This window comes from Embiotoca jacksoni, unplaced genomic scaffold (genome assembly GCF_022577435.1).
Source record: "Embiotoca jacksoni isolate LCO1_2020_lvr unplaced genomic scaffold, fEmbJac1.0.p SCAF_34, whole genome shotgun sequence".
Classification (NCBI taxonomy): domain Eukaryota; kingdom Metazoa; phylum Chordata; class Actinopteri; family Embiotocidae; genus Embiotoca; species Embiotoca jacksoni.
The window spans coordinates 3,945,498-3,959,181 of NW_027185386.1; the positions used below are offsets into that span (position 1 = coordinate 3,945,498).

A 13,684-nucleotide genomic window follows, 5' to 3' on the forward strand; every position below is an offset into this window, starting at 1 on the left:
ATCTCAGAGAAGAACAATATGAACAGGAAACAAAACGTAGATTTAGAGTCTTTCAGCCGTTTGTTTTGGCGTCCGTGTTTCTGGTTTTAAAACTCGGCTCATTAATAATTACGTTTGTAATCTTCTTTTGTATTATTAACGTGTTGCCAGATAAATTTCCGGGATGTTCCGCTCTGACGTCTCACCGCACTGCGCAGGCGCGGTCAAGCAGCCGGTCGTCATGGAGACGGATTGTTGTTTCCGAGCTGCGGAGAGACTGAAAGCACCTGACCTTACCTGAGCACGGAGACACCAGCAGCACGAGCGGGAGGCCGATCTCAGGTGAGCACGTTAACGTGGAACAGCTCCACGCGCTAAGTTAACGTTAGCCGCTGAGTTGCGTTCAGGAGCGGCTCGTTTTTACCGAGTTTAGCTCAGAGCGCTGCTGTTTGAACGTGTTTTAGGTATAAACAACTGCTGCTTCCGGTCACAGAGCTGAGCATCACTTTTATAAAGATTCATTAAAAGCTAAAAAAAAAAAACTCTGACAGTCATTTAAACACTCACGTCTCACTTGTTTTTCTCTCCTGCTGCAGTGTTTCTGTGTGTAAAACCCTGCAGACCTGATCAATCACTTCGATTCATCAGTTATGTTTTGATTGGCTGATCCAGTCATGCTGCTGACTGTTCAGGACCACGTTGGGTTTAACGATTCATCCACTATATTATTAGCAATTATTGTATTTTGTATTACTGTGTTTTTTTTTAATGGACTCTGGTACACTGTTAAAATCTGTTTTTTTTTTAATGGACTCTGGTACACTGTTAAAATCTGTTTTTTTTTTAATGGACTCTGGTACACTGTTAAAATCTGTGTTTTGTTAATGGACTCTGGTACATCCTGTTAAAACCACTGCTGTTCTCTGATATACTCTTTAACTAAGTCTGTGTGACATCATCAGGTAGTGGCGATGTCGCGGCGTGATGTCATTGACTTCTCGGCATTGGAGCGAGAGCTGCAGACGGCAGTCGACTCGGAGCGGAGATACAAACGAGAGAACGAAGCCAAACTGAGAGCCGTCAGCCAGAGAGTCTCCTACAGCCAGTTCAGGTACCTCCAGGTCCTAGAAAGACCTCCAGGAGGGCTGGAAAACATTGCTTAGAGTACTTGAGAGGGCCACTGAGGGTTCCTCCTGGAGCTTCTCCAAGACTTTCCAGGACTCCCAGGAGGAGTTCCAGGAAGCTTTAGGTTTCCAGGCACCCTTGGAAACTCATTCCTGGGTCCCTGAGTGAGTCAGACTGTTTACTTTAGGCTTTTCAGGTATCACCGAAAGCCTTTCAAGATGCTTCGCATGCTTTGGAAAGTCTTGGAAATGTCCAGGAGTTCCGGGAACCTAAAGAGTTCAACGAGACCTGAGAGTGCTTCTGGGGTCTTTCAGGACCTTCCAGGAGGACTCTAGGACTCCAGGAGTTCTAGGACTCTTTTAGAGATTCCTTGAAAGCCCTCTGCTGGTCCTTGAAGTGTTTCCAGGCTGATAATGTGTCTCTCCTCAGAGACCTGGTCCTGTCCTGCCACCTGAAGCCCCTGGAGAAGAAAGACAAAGACGGAGGTCCACGGAAACAACCCTGGAACCCCGTCGCCCCGGGCAACGAGTCACGTTCTGTCGCCCCGGGCAACGAGTCACTTTCCGTCGCCCCGGGCAACGAGGGATGTCTTCTTTAACCCTCAAACCGTTCTGAAGTGTGATGACGTCCAACAGTGTGAACGTTTGATTGATTGTTTGTCAGATTAGAGATTTGTGAACCCACGAGGCGACAAGGTTTAAATCGAGAATTTTTCTAATAAACATAATGAAACAGCACTTGAGTATGTTCTCTTATTTTTTTTTTAACAACTTTTAAATGGACTCAGGTACGGACTCCCTGCTGTTCTCCACCTGTCCACCAGAAGACCACCAGGTGGAATCAACCTGATTCTGCACACCTGTTCTCATCTCACTCGAGTCCTGTCACATCCTGGTACTGTGTTTTTCTCTTCTCCTGGTCCTGTTCCTGGTCCCCGGTCCAGGTCCCGGCCCACCCTCCCTCCTCTGTGTGGGGCTGCCGTGATACTGACAGTCTGTCAGCTGTGATTCTCACTCTGACCAGCAGGCGGCGCTGAAGACCCACAGCTGAGTGAAGCACAGTTTTATAAATATTTACAGACTCTGTACGCAGCAGTGTTATTTTCAGTAGTTTTCTAACGGACTCCGGTATGTGTAAGTAACGGTATTTTTTTTTTTACTGTTATTGTTCCGTTTTCATTTTGTTTTAAACATTTTGTCAGAAGCTGAAGTGCGTGAAGTTTTCTCTTTTTTTTTTTTTTTTTATAAAAAATGTGTCTTCGCTGAAGTGAAACAGGAAGTGGCTTATGTTGAACAGGTTCACACGCAGAAGGAAACGCAGGCGGGAGTGCTCACTCTGACTCACTTCTTGAACCTAAAACTTAAGGGATCATTGGTGTTGAAAGATGTTCCGTGTGTGATCCAATAGATGTACGGAGTGAGCCCTCTGTCCTTCAGAGAGGATCTGTGACCGCAGGGTGCAGGAGGAGACTCCATCAGAGCCCCCAGCTCATCAAACTTGTTTCTTTCCTCCCGACTTGAGTTTCTTCTGCAGCTTCTGGTGAGTTTTTTTTTTTTTTTTTACGGTTCACATCAGATCTATAATTAATAAATGTTATCAACGTCACAACTCAGGATTAATTCTTTATCATGTTAGAACTCATCACGTCAGAGTTTGTTTCAGAGTTCATGAAACCTGCAGCTCGACGTTTTCAGTAAAATTACTGAAAGAACTGCGCCTCTAATAAAAGCATTTTTAAATGGACTTTGGTATGTACTGTTTATATAATCACTTTTTGAATGGACTTTGGTACATAATGTTAATACCAGCAGTTTTTAAATGGACTCTGGTACAATACACTCTGGAGTTCTCCTAGTCTGACAGCTGATGAGAACCAGTTGGAGTCTGGTCCAGTTGAGCTGGTTCCGGTCTTCCAGTGGTACTGATCAATGGTTCGGTTGTGGGCGGTTCTGGTTTGGTCTCTGTAGGTTCCTGTCGGTCTTCCAGCTCATATCGGGTCATCTGGGATCATGAAGGACCAGAACTTCACCGACGAGGTGACGAAGATTCTGGAAGACGCTCCGAAAGCCCGGAAAGCTCTCCAGGAAAACTATGACAACCTTCTGAACGTGGCCACCTACTGCAACAACAACTACATAGAGGTACTACTACTACATAGAGGTACTACTACTACATACAAGTACTACTACATAGAGGTACTACTACTACTACTACATAGAGGTACTACTACATACAAGTACTACTACATAGAGGTACTACTACTACTATTACTACTACATACAGGTACTACTACATACAGGTACTACTACTACTACTACTACATACAGGTACTACTACATACAGGTACTACTACTACTACTACTACATGCAGGTACTACTACATACAGGTACTACTACTACTACATACAGGTACTACTACTACTAGTACATACAGGTACTAATACTACTACATACAGGTACTACTACTACTACTACTACTACATACAGGTACTACTACTACTACTACATACAGGTACTACTGCATACAGTTACTACTACATACAGGTACTACTACTACTACTACTACATACAGGTACTACTACTACTACTACATACAGGTACTACTGCATACAGTTACTACTACATACAGGTACTACTACTACTACTACTACATACAGGTACTACTACATACAGTTACTACTACATACAAGTACTACTACATACAGGTACTACTACTACTACTACTACTACATACAGTTACTACTACATACAAGTACTACTACATACAAGTACTACTACATACAGGTACTACTACTACTACTATTGCTACTACTACTACATACAGGTACTACTACATACAGGTACTACTCTGACTACAACCCAACCCTTTGATCTAAGCTAAGCTAACAATTTCCTCTGTTTCCAGTCTTTGTGCTAAGCTAGGCTAACAGTTTCTTCCTCTTCCAGTCTTTGTGCTAAGCTAGGCTAACCACTTGTGTCTCCATCAGTCAGGTGATGGCAGGTTGAAGGCGTTGGAGGAAACTAAAAACTTCACCACCCAATCACTGGCCAGCGTCGCCTACCAGATCAGCACGTTGGCCGGCAGCGTGCTGAGTCTGCTGGACGCTCAGACCGATCAGCTTCGTCACATGGAGTCTTCCATCAACCTGATTGGTCAGGTGAGTCCAGTGACTGTGGTCCTGTTTTAATGCAGATACTTTCAAAATAAGAGTCATTTAAATCTCCTCACAGGCAGCGGTTCGGTTTAAAGAGCGACCGATAATAGGCTGCTCTCCATCATGGCGGTCGGACTGAATGGATGGATGATGTCTAACATCATAGACGCAGTCTTAATTTCTTTTCTTTTTTTTAAATTTAGTGGGACTGTCCCTTTAACAGCAGCAGAACTGTGTGTCTGCAGTGCATCATGGGTAATCAGACAAACATCACCGGTCTCTGTGAAACTGAAGGAAACTTAAAATCAGACAGATTCTTAGTGGACTTCTGCACTGTGTGTGTTTCTCTGGTCTCTCAGTGGATTTCTGGAGTTTTATTCTGAAAGGACATCAGAGATGATGATGTCATCAGGAAGTGTTCCTTTTACACCTTTGTGCACTCGTTTTGTGTGTAGTTGTGTTGTGTGTAGTTGTTTGGCTGGCCGATCATGTGACTGATTCTGTCCTCAGACGTTGGAGATGCACAAAGAGAAAGTTTCTCGGAGGGAGATCGGCGTCTTCACGGCCGTCAGTCGAGTCCCGCGCAGCCACAAGATTGTCCCGCCTTCAGGCACGCAGCCCCGCCCACCTTACAGCCGCCGACCAATCAACTACCAGCAGCTGGACGACCTGGGCCACGGCATAAAGGTAGCACACGCACCGAACACGGGACTGACGTGTTCGTTGTTTGTTTGCACATATGTGGCCCACGAATAAAGTACTACAGAGGACTACAGAGGACTATAAAGTACTACAGAGGACTATAAAGTACTACAGAGGACTATAGAGGACTATAGAGGACTATAAAGTACTACAGAGGACTGCAGAGGATTATAAAGTACTACAGAGGACTACAGAGGACTACAGAGGACTATAAAGTACTACAGAGGACTATAAAGTACTACAGAGGGCTACAGAGGACTACAGAGGACTATAAAGTACTACAGAGGATTATAAAGTACTACAGAGGACTGCAGAGGACTATAAAGTACTACAGTGGACTACAGAGGACTATAAAGTACTACAGAGGGCTACAGAGGACTATAAAGTACTACAGAGGGCTACAGAGGACTACAGAGGACTATAAAGTACTACAGAGGACTATAAAGTACTACAGAGGACTGCAGAGGACTATAAAGTACTACAGTGGACTACAGAGGACTATAAAGTACTACAGAGGACTGCAGAGGACTATAAAGTACTACAGTGGACTACAGAGGACTATAAAGTACTACAGTGGACTACAGAGGACTATAAAGTACTACAGAGAACTACACAGGATTATAATGTACGACAGAGAACTACAGAGGACTACAGAGTATTACAATATCCTAATGTGTCCTGCTGGTTGTTCAGCAATTTTTTGGATTTAAAGAAATGCTTTTAAAACAAACTTTTCCCACAACAACTGATAGTAACACACACACACACACACACACACACACACACACACACACACACACACACACACACACACACACACACACACACACACGGAGCCCTCTTTGTTGATCGTGGGAAAATGTTTGTGGAGACTAATGAGAGCTGCTGAGAGGCTCTATTGATGCTCTATTGATGCTCTATTGATGCTCACACTGGGCCCTCTGTTCCCCCCCCCCCCCGCCCCCCCCCACCAGGTCTCTGGGAAACCGTCGGACAGAACCGGAACGATCCGGAAACACGGCGTCTCCGTCAGGTTCCGTTTGGTTTCTACTGTTTCTATTCAACTTCTTCTTTCACATCAACATGTCGAACAGGAAGTCTGCCTGTGGTTTCATGGTGTGTGTGTGTGTGTGTGTGTTTCAGGCCCAACAAACCTCCAGAGCCGGTGCAGTGCCCGGTGGCGCCCCCTGCTGGCGGGTAATAACCAGTCTGATGTCAGAAGGTTCAGGGTAGAGCTGCGGGTTTTGATTGCCCCGAGTTTCCCCTCTCAGGCTCGTGAGCCTGCAGTCAGAGCTCAGGGAACCAGAACTCAGTCTCAGTTTCTTCTGATCCAGAAGTATTGATCGGTTCAGGAACCTTTGTTCTTGTTTTCCCGCCCCTCAGCTCCAGCTTCGGGAAACCTGTTGCTGTGCCCACTATCCCGCTCACCTCCCAGGCTCCACCAGAGAGTGACATCATCACCACGCTGCTGGATGACACCCTGCCCCCTCCTCCTCCCCCACCCCCTCCTACAGGGAATGAGATGCCAGCTCAAAACAAGGAGGTCACCAATTCCTTGGTCCCGCCCCCCTCCACCACCTCCTCCAGAATTGCCAGGAGAGTATGTGGCTCCTCCCCCTCCACCGCCTCCTTTCATCTCTTCAGAGGCTCTGACCAATCACAGTGCTCCGCCGCCTGCCCCGCCCCTCAGCCTTGAGACAGGTGAGAAAGAAAAAAAAAAAAAGCAGTTTGTCTCAGAGAAACCACTGTGAGTTGGTAACCATGACTACAGAGAGTTCACATCAGACTAAAACTGAATTAGATTAACTGGGTTAATTAATCCTAGATGAGATAAACTGGGATTAGCAAAACCTGGAGTAGTTAAACCTATATCACTTTAGCCTTGTTTAGTAAAATTTTGTTGAATCTGGATTACTTAAAAATTAGATTAGTTAAATCAGAATGAAACAAACCAGGATTAATTAAACCTTCATTAATTAAAACAAGTGTTTGTCTTTAAATCATCAGTAAACAATGTTAAATTGGAAATAATGATCATATTATTTCAACCTTGATCAGTTAAACCTGGATTATTTAATTATATACTTAAATTTAGGTTAGATAAACCTAGAATAGTTAAATTTAGTTAAACATGGATTAATAAAAATGTTTCTGTCTTTAAATCTTCATTAAAGATGTTAAGTTGGAAATAAAATCATGAAAACAGTGTGTCAACCACGGTGAGTTAAACCTGGTTTGGTTGAACCTGTTTAGTTGAACCTGGTTTGATTGAACCTGTTTAGTTAAACCTGGTTTGATTTGACCTTCTTAATATTCCACCTAAAGTATCTCAGCGTGAAGTTCTCATTCGTTAAAATCTGTGACATCACAACTCCACTCTCTCCTCAGTGGTGGAGGAGAGCAGCTTCCCCCCTCCCTCCCCTCCTCCTCCTCCTCCTCCTCCACTCTCCGACAATGACGGCTTCCCTCCATTGCCCAGTGATGGTCCAGAGCTACTGGCCCCGCCCCCTCCTCCTCCACCCAACCAGGGAGAAGACGGTATTGTTCTTTCATGTCTGTTTACTGTCATCAGTTCGCTGTGAGCGACCAACACCCCACCAAAGTCCATTTAATAATCATGCAATTTAACGCTTGTACGCCACAGCAGTCTAATTTTAAATATCTAATGCTGAATGTGTTTGACTGTAACCGTCACAGAACCAGACTTCACCCGGAGAAAACACATTAAAAACACGACCTGTTGTTATTCTCCATACAAATATAGCACAATGGTTACAACTGAAAACAATTAAATTTATTTTTGGGAATGAACTAAATATGATTCTCTACACATTACATGTCACAACATGTCCACAAGTGAACCACGTTTCACACTGATTTGGTTGTTTTTTTGAGCATCTTATGTCACCTGTAAACAAACAGCAGGTGGCGCTGCAGGGAGGAAGTGGAAGCTGCTCCGCATATTAACAAAACACCAAAGAAAATCCTGATTATCAGCTGGAATAGGTTTAGAGGCACTGCACCAAACCCCAGCAAAAATATATTTCAATTCAAAGCTGCCAGAGAAGAAAATGAAACGAAATGCGTGGGAATATTTTCAAACGTTCAATCGACAATTTTTAATCGTTTGAAATCAGTATGAAAAGATTCAGGTCACTGAATAACTTCCTGGAAAAGAAAATGAACAGGACACCGATGAACTTAAACATCTGCCATTTATAGAGCAGCAAGCACCAACTGTCAGACAGGTCAGAGTCAGCCACCAAACTCCACTGAAAAAATGTACAATTTAAGAGTCGACTTCTTCTGTGGTGTTTTTCCGTCAGCCTTTTCTTCTTCTGTGGTGTTGTTTTAGTGACCCTCCTGTCCAGAAGGAGTCGCCGCCGTCGCTCGCCGCCCACCACTCGCTCTGTCTCTCTGAGGGTCCGCTCGGGCCCCGCCTCCCGCTGCCGCTACACTCGCTCTCTCTTCCTGCCTGCTGTCCAATCACGTAAGCTGCTGGAGCGCCCTCCAGTGCTGTCGTCCAATCAAAACTCAGCAGAGATAATCAATGAGATCAATAAACAGTTTAGTGTCGAGGTCTTTGAGGAACCTCTGTGGGTCCTTGAAAAGGTTCCAGCGGTCCTTGAAAAGGTTCCAAGAGTCCTTGAGGAGTTTTAAGGGTCCTTGAGGATGTTCCAGGACCTCCGAGTCCTTCTCGTGTACGTAAAACTGACTCAGCTTCTTTCTGTCTCTGTCAGTCATGATCCCCCCTCCCCCCGCTTACCCTCCCCCCACCACTCCTCCCCACCCCCCCCTCCTCCTCCTTCTTCACCTTGCTCCCCCGCTCCCCCTCCTCACCTCGGCTCTGCTTACCTGCTCGTCTTGAACACCTGGGTAAGAGACCAGGACCAGCAGTAGTACAAGTAGTATTAGTAGTACAAGTAGTATTAGTAGTACAAGTAATATTAGTCGTACAAGTAGTACTAGTTGTATTAGTTGTACCAGTAGTATTATTAGTATTAGTAGTACAAGTAATGCAAGTAGTATTAGTTGTACAAGTAGTACTAGTAGTACAAGTAATATTAGTCGTACAAGTAGTACGAGTTGTATTAGTTGTACCAGTAGTATTATTAGTATTAGTAGTACTAGTAGTACAAGTAATGCAAGTAGTATTAGTTGTACAAGTAGTACTAACTACTAACAGTAGAAGTACTACTAAAGCTACTACTGATTACTGTACTCGTAGTACTTGTCATACTAGTAGTACTTCTAGTACTTGTCGTATTTGTAGTACTGGTAGTACTTGTCATACCTGTAGTACTTGTTGTGTTTTTAGTAGCCGTAGTACTTGTAGTACCTGTTGTACATGTACTTCTGTGCGGCCGTCTCATATTACAGGATTGATGTTCTCTTAGATCTGGAGATTCCAGCCCCGCCCCCTCTTCTCCTATTGGATGATGAGGTGGGTTTTGATGACATCATGCCGCCCCTCCCCCCCCCTGTGGACTACGACACCAACTCCCCCCCACAATACCTGGATAAAGGTACTGTTCGTCCTACATGATGATGTCGTGGCTGTGATGTCATCACCTCAGTCCTCTCTGTGGTGCTCTAACTGTACTTCCTCTGTGTGTCCAGTGGTGGCGCTGTACAGCTACGAGGCCACGAAACCTGACGACCTGTCCCTCGCCGAGGGCGACGTCATCTACCTGACGCATCGCCACGACGACGGCTGGTGTGAGGGGATCCTCAACGGAAACCGGGGCTTCTTCCCGGAGAACTATGTCCAGTCGTGTGGCTAGATGAAGTCACGCAACCCTCTCTGTTGCCACGGAGACAATTACATGAGCGCCTCCCAGAGGTGAAACACAGATGTGATTACTGTCTGATTGGATTTGTAAATTAATCATCACCTGACTCTGAGCTCTTGTATTGATCCTGACAAGACGTGATTGGTGGATCAGCTGTCTCCACATTTGTTTCATCGTCTCTTATTGTTTCATTTGTCTTTGTTTCATGTTTGAAATCTGAGTTTCTACTTTTGAGTTCAGATCTGAATCCTTCCTGCTGGTTGGTGGAGCCCCCTGCAGGCCTCAAACGGTCAAACCTTCATCAAGCACTTGATGTTTGAAAATCAGACGAATTAGGTTCCTTCAAATGATCCAATAAAAACACTGATGTTTACTAAACCTAATGTTTTTAAATGATCAATAAATTCTTGATATTTTCTGATTCATCAGCATTTTGTTTCAACATGTGTCGATATGAAAAATTAAAAATCGTCATATGATCAAAAAAATCGTCCAAAAAGTGATAAAAAAGTCATACTTTAGTATGTTATCTAAAATATGAAGAAAAAGTCATACCATACTATAATGGTATATTCATATTTTAGACGACATACTTAAGCATTTTACATTTTTTTTGACCGAAAAAAAAAGTCGTACGAAGCTAAATTAAAAATAAGAAATCCCACAGGTTTTTAAAACATTCGCAAAAAAAAAAGGTCTCAAACAAATTCAACGTAGGTAAGTTTTGACGTTTTGAACGACATACTATAGTATGACTTTGTCTCCATATTTTAGACATTAGTCTTAAGCATTTAAAAAAATTTTGGCTGAAAAAAAACGTCATACTTTGACTTTTTTGTGATTTTTTTTGGACAAAAAAAAATGTCACACTATAGTATGACGATTTGGACGAAATACTATGGTATGACTTTCTCTTCATATTTTAGACGACATACTACAGTCATGACTTTTTTTTTTTGGCCAAAATTTTTTTGAATTTTTTTTTTTTTTGGCCAAAATTTGGCCAAATTTTTTTTGAAAGTCATGACTTTCTTTTTCATCCAAAAAATTAAAACATACGTAAGGCTATATTATGACTTCTTTTTCATCTCAAAAATCAAAAAAACGTAAGGCCACAGTATGTCGTCTAAAATATGATAAAAAAGTCATGCTATAGTGGTTTGTCCAAAATGTGAAAAAATAATGGGAGAAACGAAAACCCACGTTGAATGGCAGTAGTGAATGAAGCTTCCTAAAATTATAATGTCTGAGGCTGACTGTTCACATCATAACAGAGTGAGACTCAGACCAGTCAGCTGATCATAACAGACGAATTTAGAAGAAAAGTTATTCTAAATACATCTAAAAGCACATCAGTCAGGCCTCGCTCCCTCTCCTAATTGCCTTTGCTAATGAACCAATTAATTCACAAAGCAGAGCGTAATTGAAATGCAGACAGTAGAGTAATGGGAGAAAAAGGTCAGGCAGTGCATTTTTGATGTCCCTGCTCTTTTCATATATCCGTGATGACAATCCACACAGCTGACAGGAACGTCTCTGAAACCCCTCTCATCTTGGAAGTATTTAAATATGTATGATGGTGACGGCGGCCTCATGAACTGAGAAAAAAAACCAGTATTTAGAATTTGGATTCGGATCAAACCAGCTAACTAAATGAATAATTAATGAATCCAAATGTATAAAAGTTTTGGAAAAATATATTTACATAAACTACTGAGAAACCAAATTCCAGGCCCGGAAGTCTGGATAATTTTTTTGGACAACTTTGAGTATCTTTGATCGTTGAAATGCAACTACAGAAATACTTTTATGAGTCAGAGATAATAAAGTTGACCTTTTTCTCAACTAAAGTTCATTCTGTACAACTTTTAGGTAAACAAGAAGTATAATGTTTTGGATTAACTGTCTTTTTTTTTTTTTGTAGTTAAGACATACTGTTATTGAAATAAACTTTAAGATCATGCTCGTTGGTATGTGACAGCTGTGACTCAGTATGAAGGGGACAAATTTATCTACCAGCAAATGTACAGCACACAAATTAACGTGTTGTCTTGTTTAAATTGTAAAAAAAAAAAGTTCAAACGTGAAATACTGATGTTGAAAGATGCTGTTAGGTGGATTTCATGCCCTTTAGATAGCGCCAAGTTATCTGTTTCCAGTCTTTACGCGCCGCTGACTGTCGACACGAGAGCGGTGTTGATCATTTAATCTCTCTTGTAAGAAAGATTTCAGTTCAGTCGTCTGTCACGAAATCCTGTCGAGCAGGGTTAACCCTCGTGAAAGCCTATTTAAAGCAACAACGGAGACAAAGAAGAGGACTGGTGCCATTTCGATGTCGCGATTTGACTCTTCAATGTCGGTCTGAGGTGATGTTGGGGAACATCAACGTGTGGCTCAACTTTCCACCAGACTCTCCACCGTCGGCTGAGCGTTTGGGGCCTTCGGAGGTCAGAGACATTACGACTCGCGCACTTTTGAGTCGCGCACGCCGCCGACTCCCCGCCGAAATGAACGAGTCGTTCGCTCTCGTTGCGAAGGGGACCACGGATATGAACGAGGGCAAACTGGGAAAAACACTCCAACGTTTTTTTCATCTGTGGCAATTTTGCGTATCATATGACGTTTATCAATTCAAACTGCTCATTAATAATTCAGCCTGTGCAGCATGTCTTTGTTCCCTCCTGCATCCATCACAGCGTCTCACACACACACACACATATATATATATATATATAATTTGGATGTGACTTTCAATACTCCCTCCTCGTCTAACAATTAAAGCCAAGAAAACTGGAGATGACTAGGAGGACTAGGAGATGACTAGGAGATGACTAGGAGATGACTAGGGAACTGTGACGGGCTTGCACAGGTTGTGCTTGACAGGTGTTTCTATTATTTTGTCTACCGCATTTCTATAAATAAGAGAAGCGTAAAAAGTAGAAACACCTCTAATTCAATTCAGTTTTAACAGCACTTAAAAAACTCGTACTACTCTGAGACATGAGAAACTGAACATGATGACCTTAATAACCCAGCTGGTTCAAAATTACAGTCTATATCGTATTTTATTTCCTCTTTTTTGCATTTTTGGTTTGATGCCTCCCCAAAGCAGCAACGAAAAATTCCGCAGAGGCCAACAATCATGAAAACCAAAATCAGATCATCACATCATTTATTAATGAGGTGCTTAAAATACTTTGAAAGAGTATCTCAAGAGTACTTCATCAATAAATGATGCAATGAGATGATTTTGGATCTATTTTTCTTTTTTCAAAGAGTTAACTCCTTTCATATGGAATACTCCTCCTGCGGTTTCAACACCAATTAAAGGATTGAAGTAAAAACACTTGAGATGAGAGGTCAGCTGTGAAATGAGATCAGTCAAGGGTGTCTTTATTCTACCCGCGTGATTGAAACTGTAATTATGCGTCGGTGAATAACTAATAATAAGTACTTACATGTAGTTCAGACCTTTATGTGCAGTCTGATTAAAATGAGGGCAGGAGAGATCCAAGGGCGACACATCCCTTTTTTTTTTATGACCGTCCTTTGGGAGGATAGTAGTCCAGGAAATTCTCAACTGTAGTTGAGCATCCAACGTCTAAATCAATATGGAGGCTTCAGAAGAGAGAGCACAAGCACTGATTTAACGTCAGACGTAACAGGGGAATAGGCTTTGGATAGTGAGTGGTAAAATATTTGATCTATTTTAAGCAATGAGTCAGAGAAATTTGATTTCAGGGAATTATTTAACATTCACGTCAGTAGTGTATTATTTCTTTTAGTTGGTGTTAATTAACTTGACATTATTAAATCAATAAAAAATAAGCTTCAGCAATGGCACACGTTATCAAAACCACAGAGATGATTTGCAATTCATTAGTTAATCTTGCATGCATTAGATACAATATGCACATAGGTTGTCCATCC

General features: G+C 42.5%; 2 protein-coding genes across 2 annotated transcripts; both read left to right on the plus strand.

Moving 5' to 3' along the window:
• Positions 1 to 175: 175 nt before the first annotated feature.
• Positions 176 to 1,841, plus strand: ccdc103 (coiled-coil domain containing 103). Its single transcript, XM_069165286.1, has 3 exons — positions 176 to 321; positions 942 to 1,090; positions 1,534 to 1,841. The coding sequence occupies exons 2-3, from the start codon at positions 951 to 953 to the stop codon at positions 1,700 to 1,702; spliced, it is 309 nt and encodes a 102-aa protein (XP_069021387.1). The 5' UTR covers positions 176 to 321; positions 942 to 950; the 3' UTR covers positions 1,703 to 1,841.
• A 577-nt stretch (positions 1,842 to 2,418) lies between these two features.
• Positions 2,419 to 10,183, plus strand: abi3a (ABI family, member 3a). Its single transcript, XM_069165463.1, is given in 14 exon segments — positions 2,419 to 2,643; positions 3,072 to 3,245; positions 4,092 to 4,262; positions 4,770 to 4,946; positions 5,936 to 5,994; positions 6,105 to 6,158; positions 6,345 to 6,478; positions 6,510 to 6,662; positions 7,350 to 7,499; positions 8,317 to 8,451; positions 8,702 to 8,745; positions 8,747 to 8,837; positions 9,359 to 9,487; positions 9,582 to 10,183. Coding segments are annotated over 13 exon segments (1,593 nt in total). The 5' UTR covers positions 2,419 to 2,643; positions 3,072 to 3,113; the 3' UTR covers positions 9,746 to 10,183.
• The last annotated feature ends 3,501 nt before the right edge of the window (positions 10,184 to 13,684 follow it).

Coding starts and splice junctions, on each gene's coding strand:
- ccdc103 (XM_069165286.1), top strand. CDS start 951: ATGTCGCGGCGTGATGTCATTGACTTCTCGGCATTGGAGCGAGAGCTG. Junction 1,091..1,533: donor GTCTCCTACAGCCAGTTCAG/GTACCTCCAGGT, acceptor GTCTCTCCTCAG/AGACCTGGTCCTGTCCTGCC.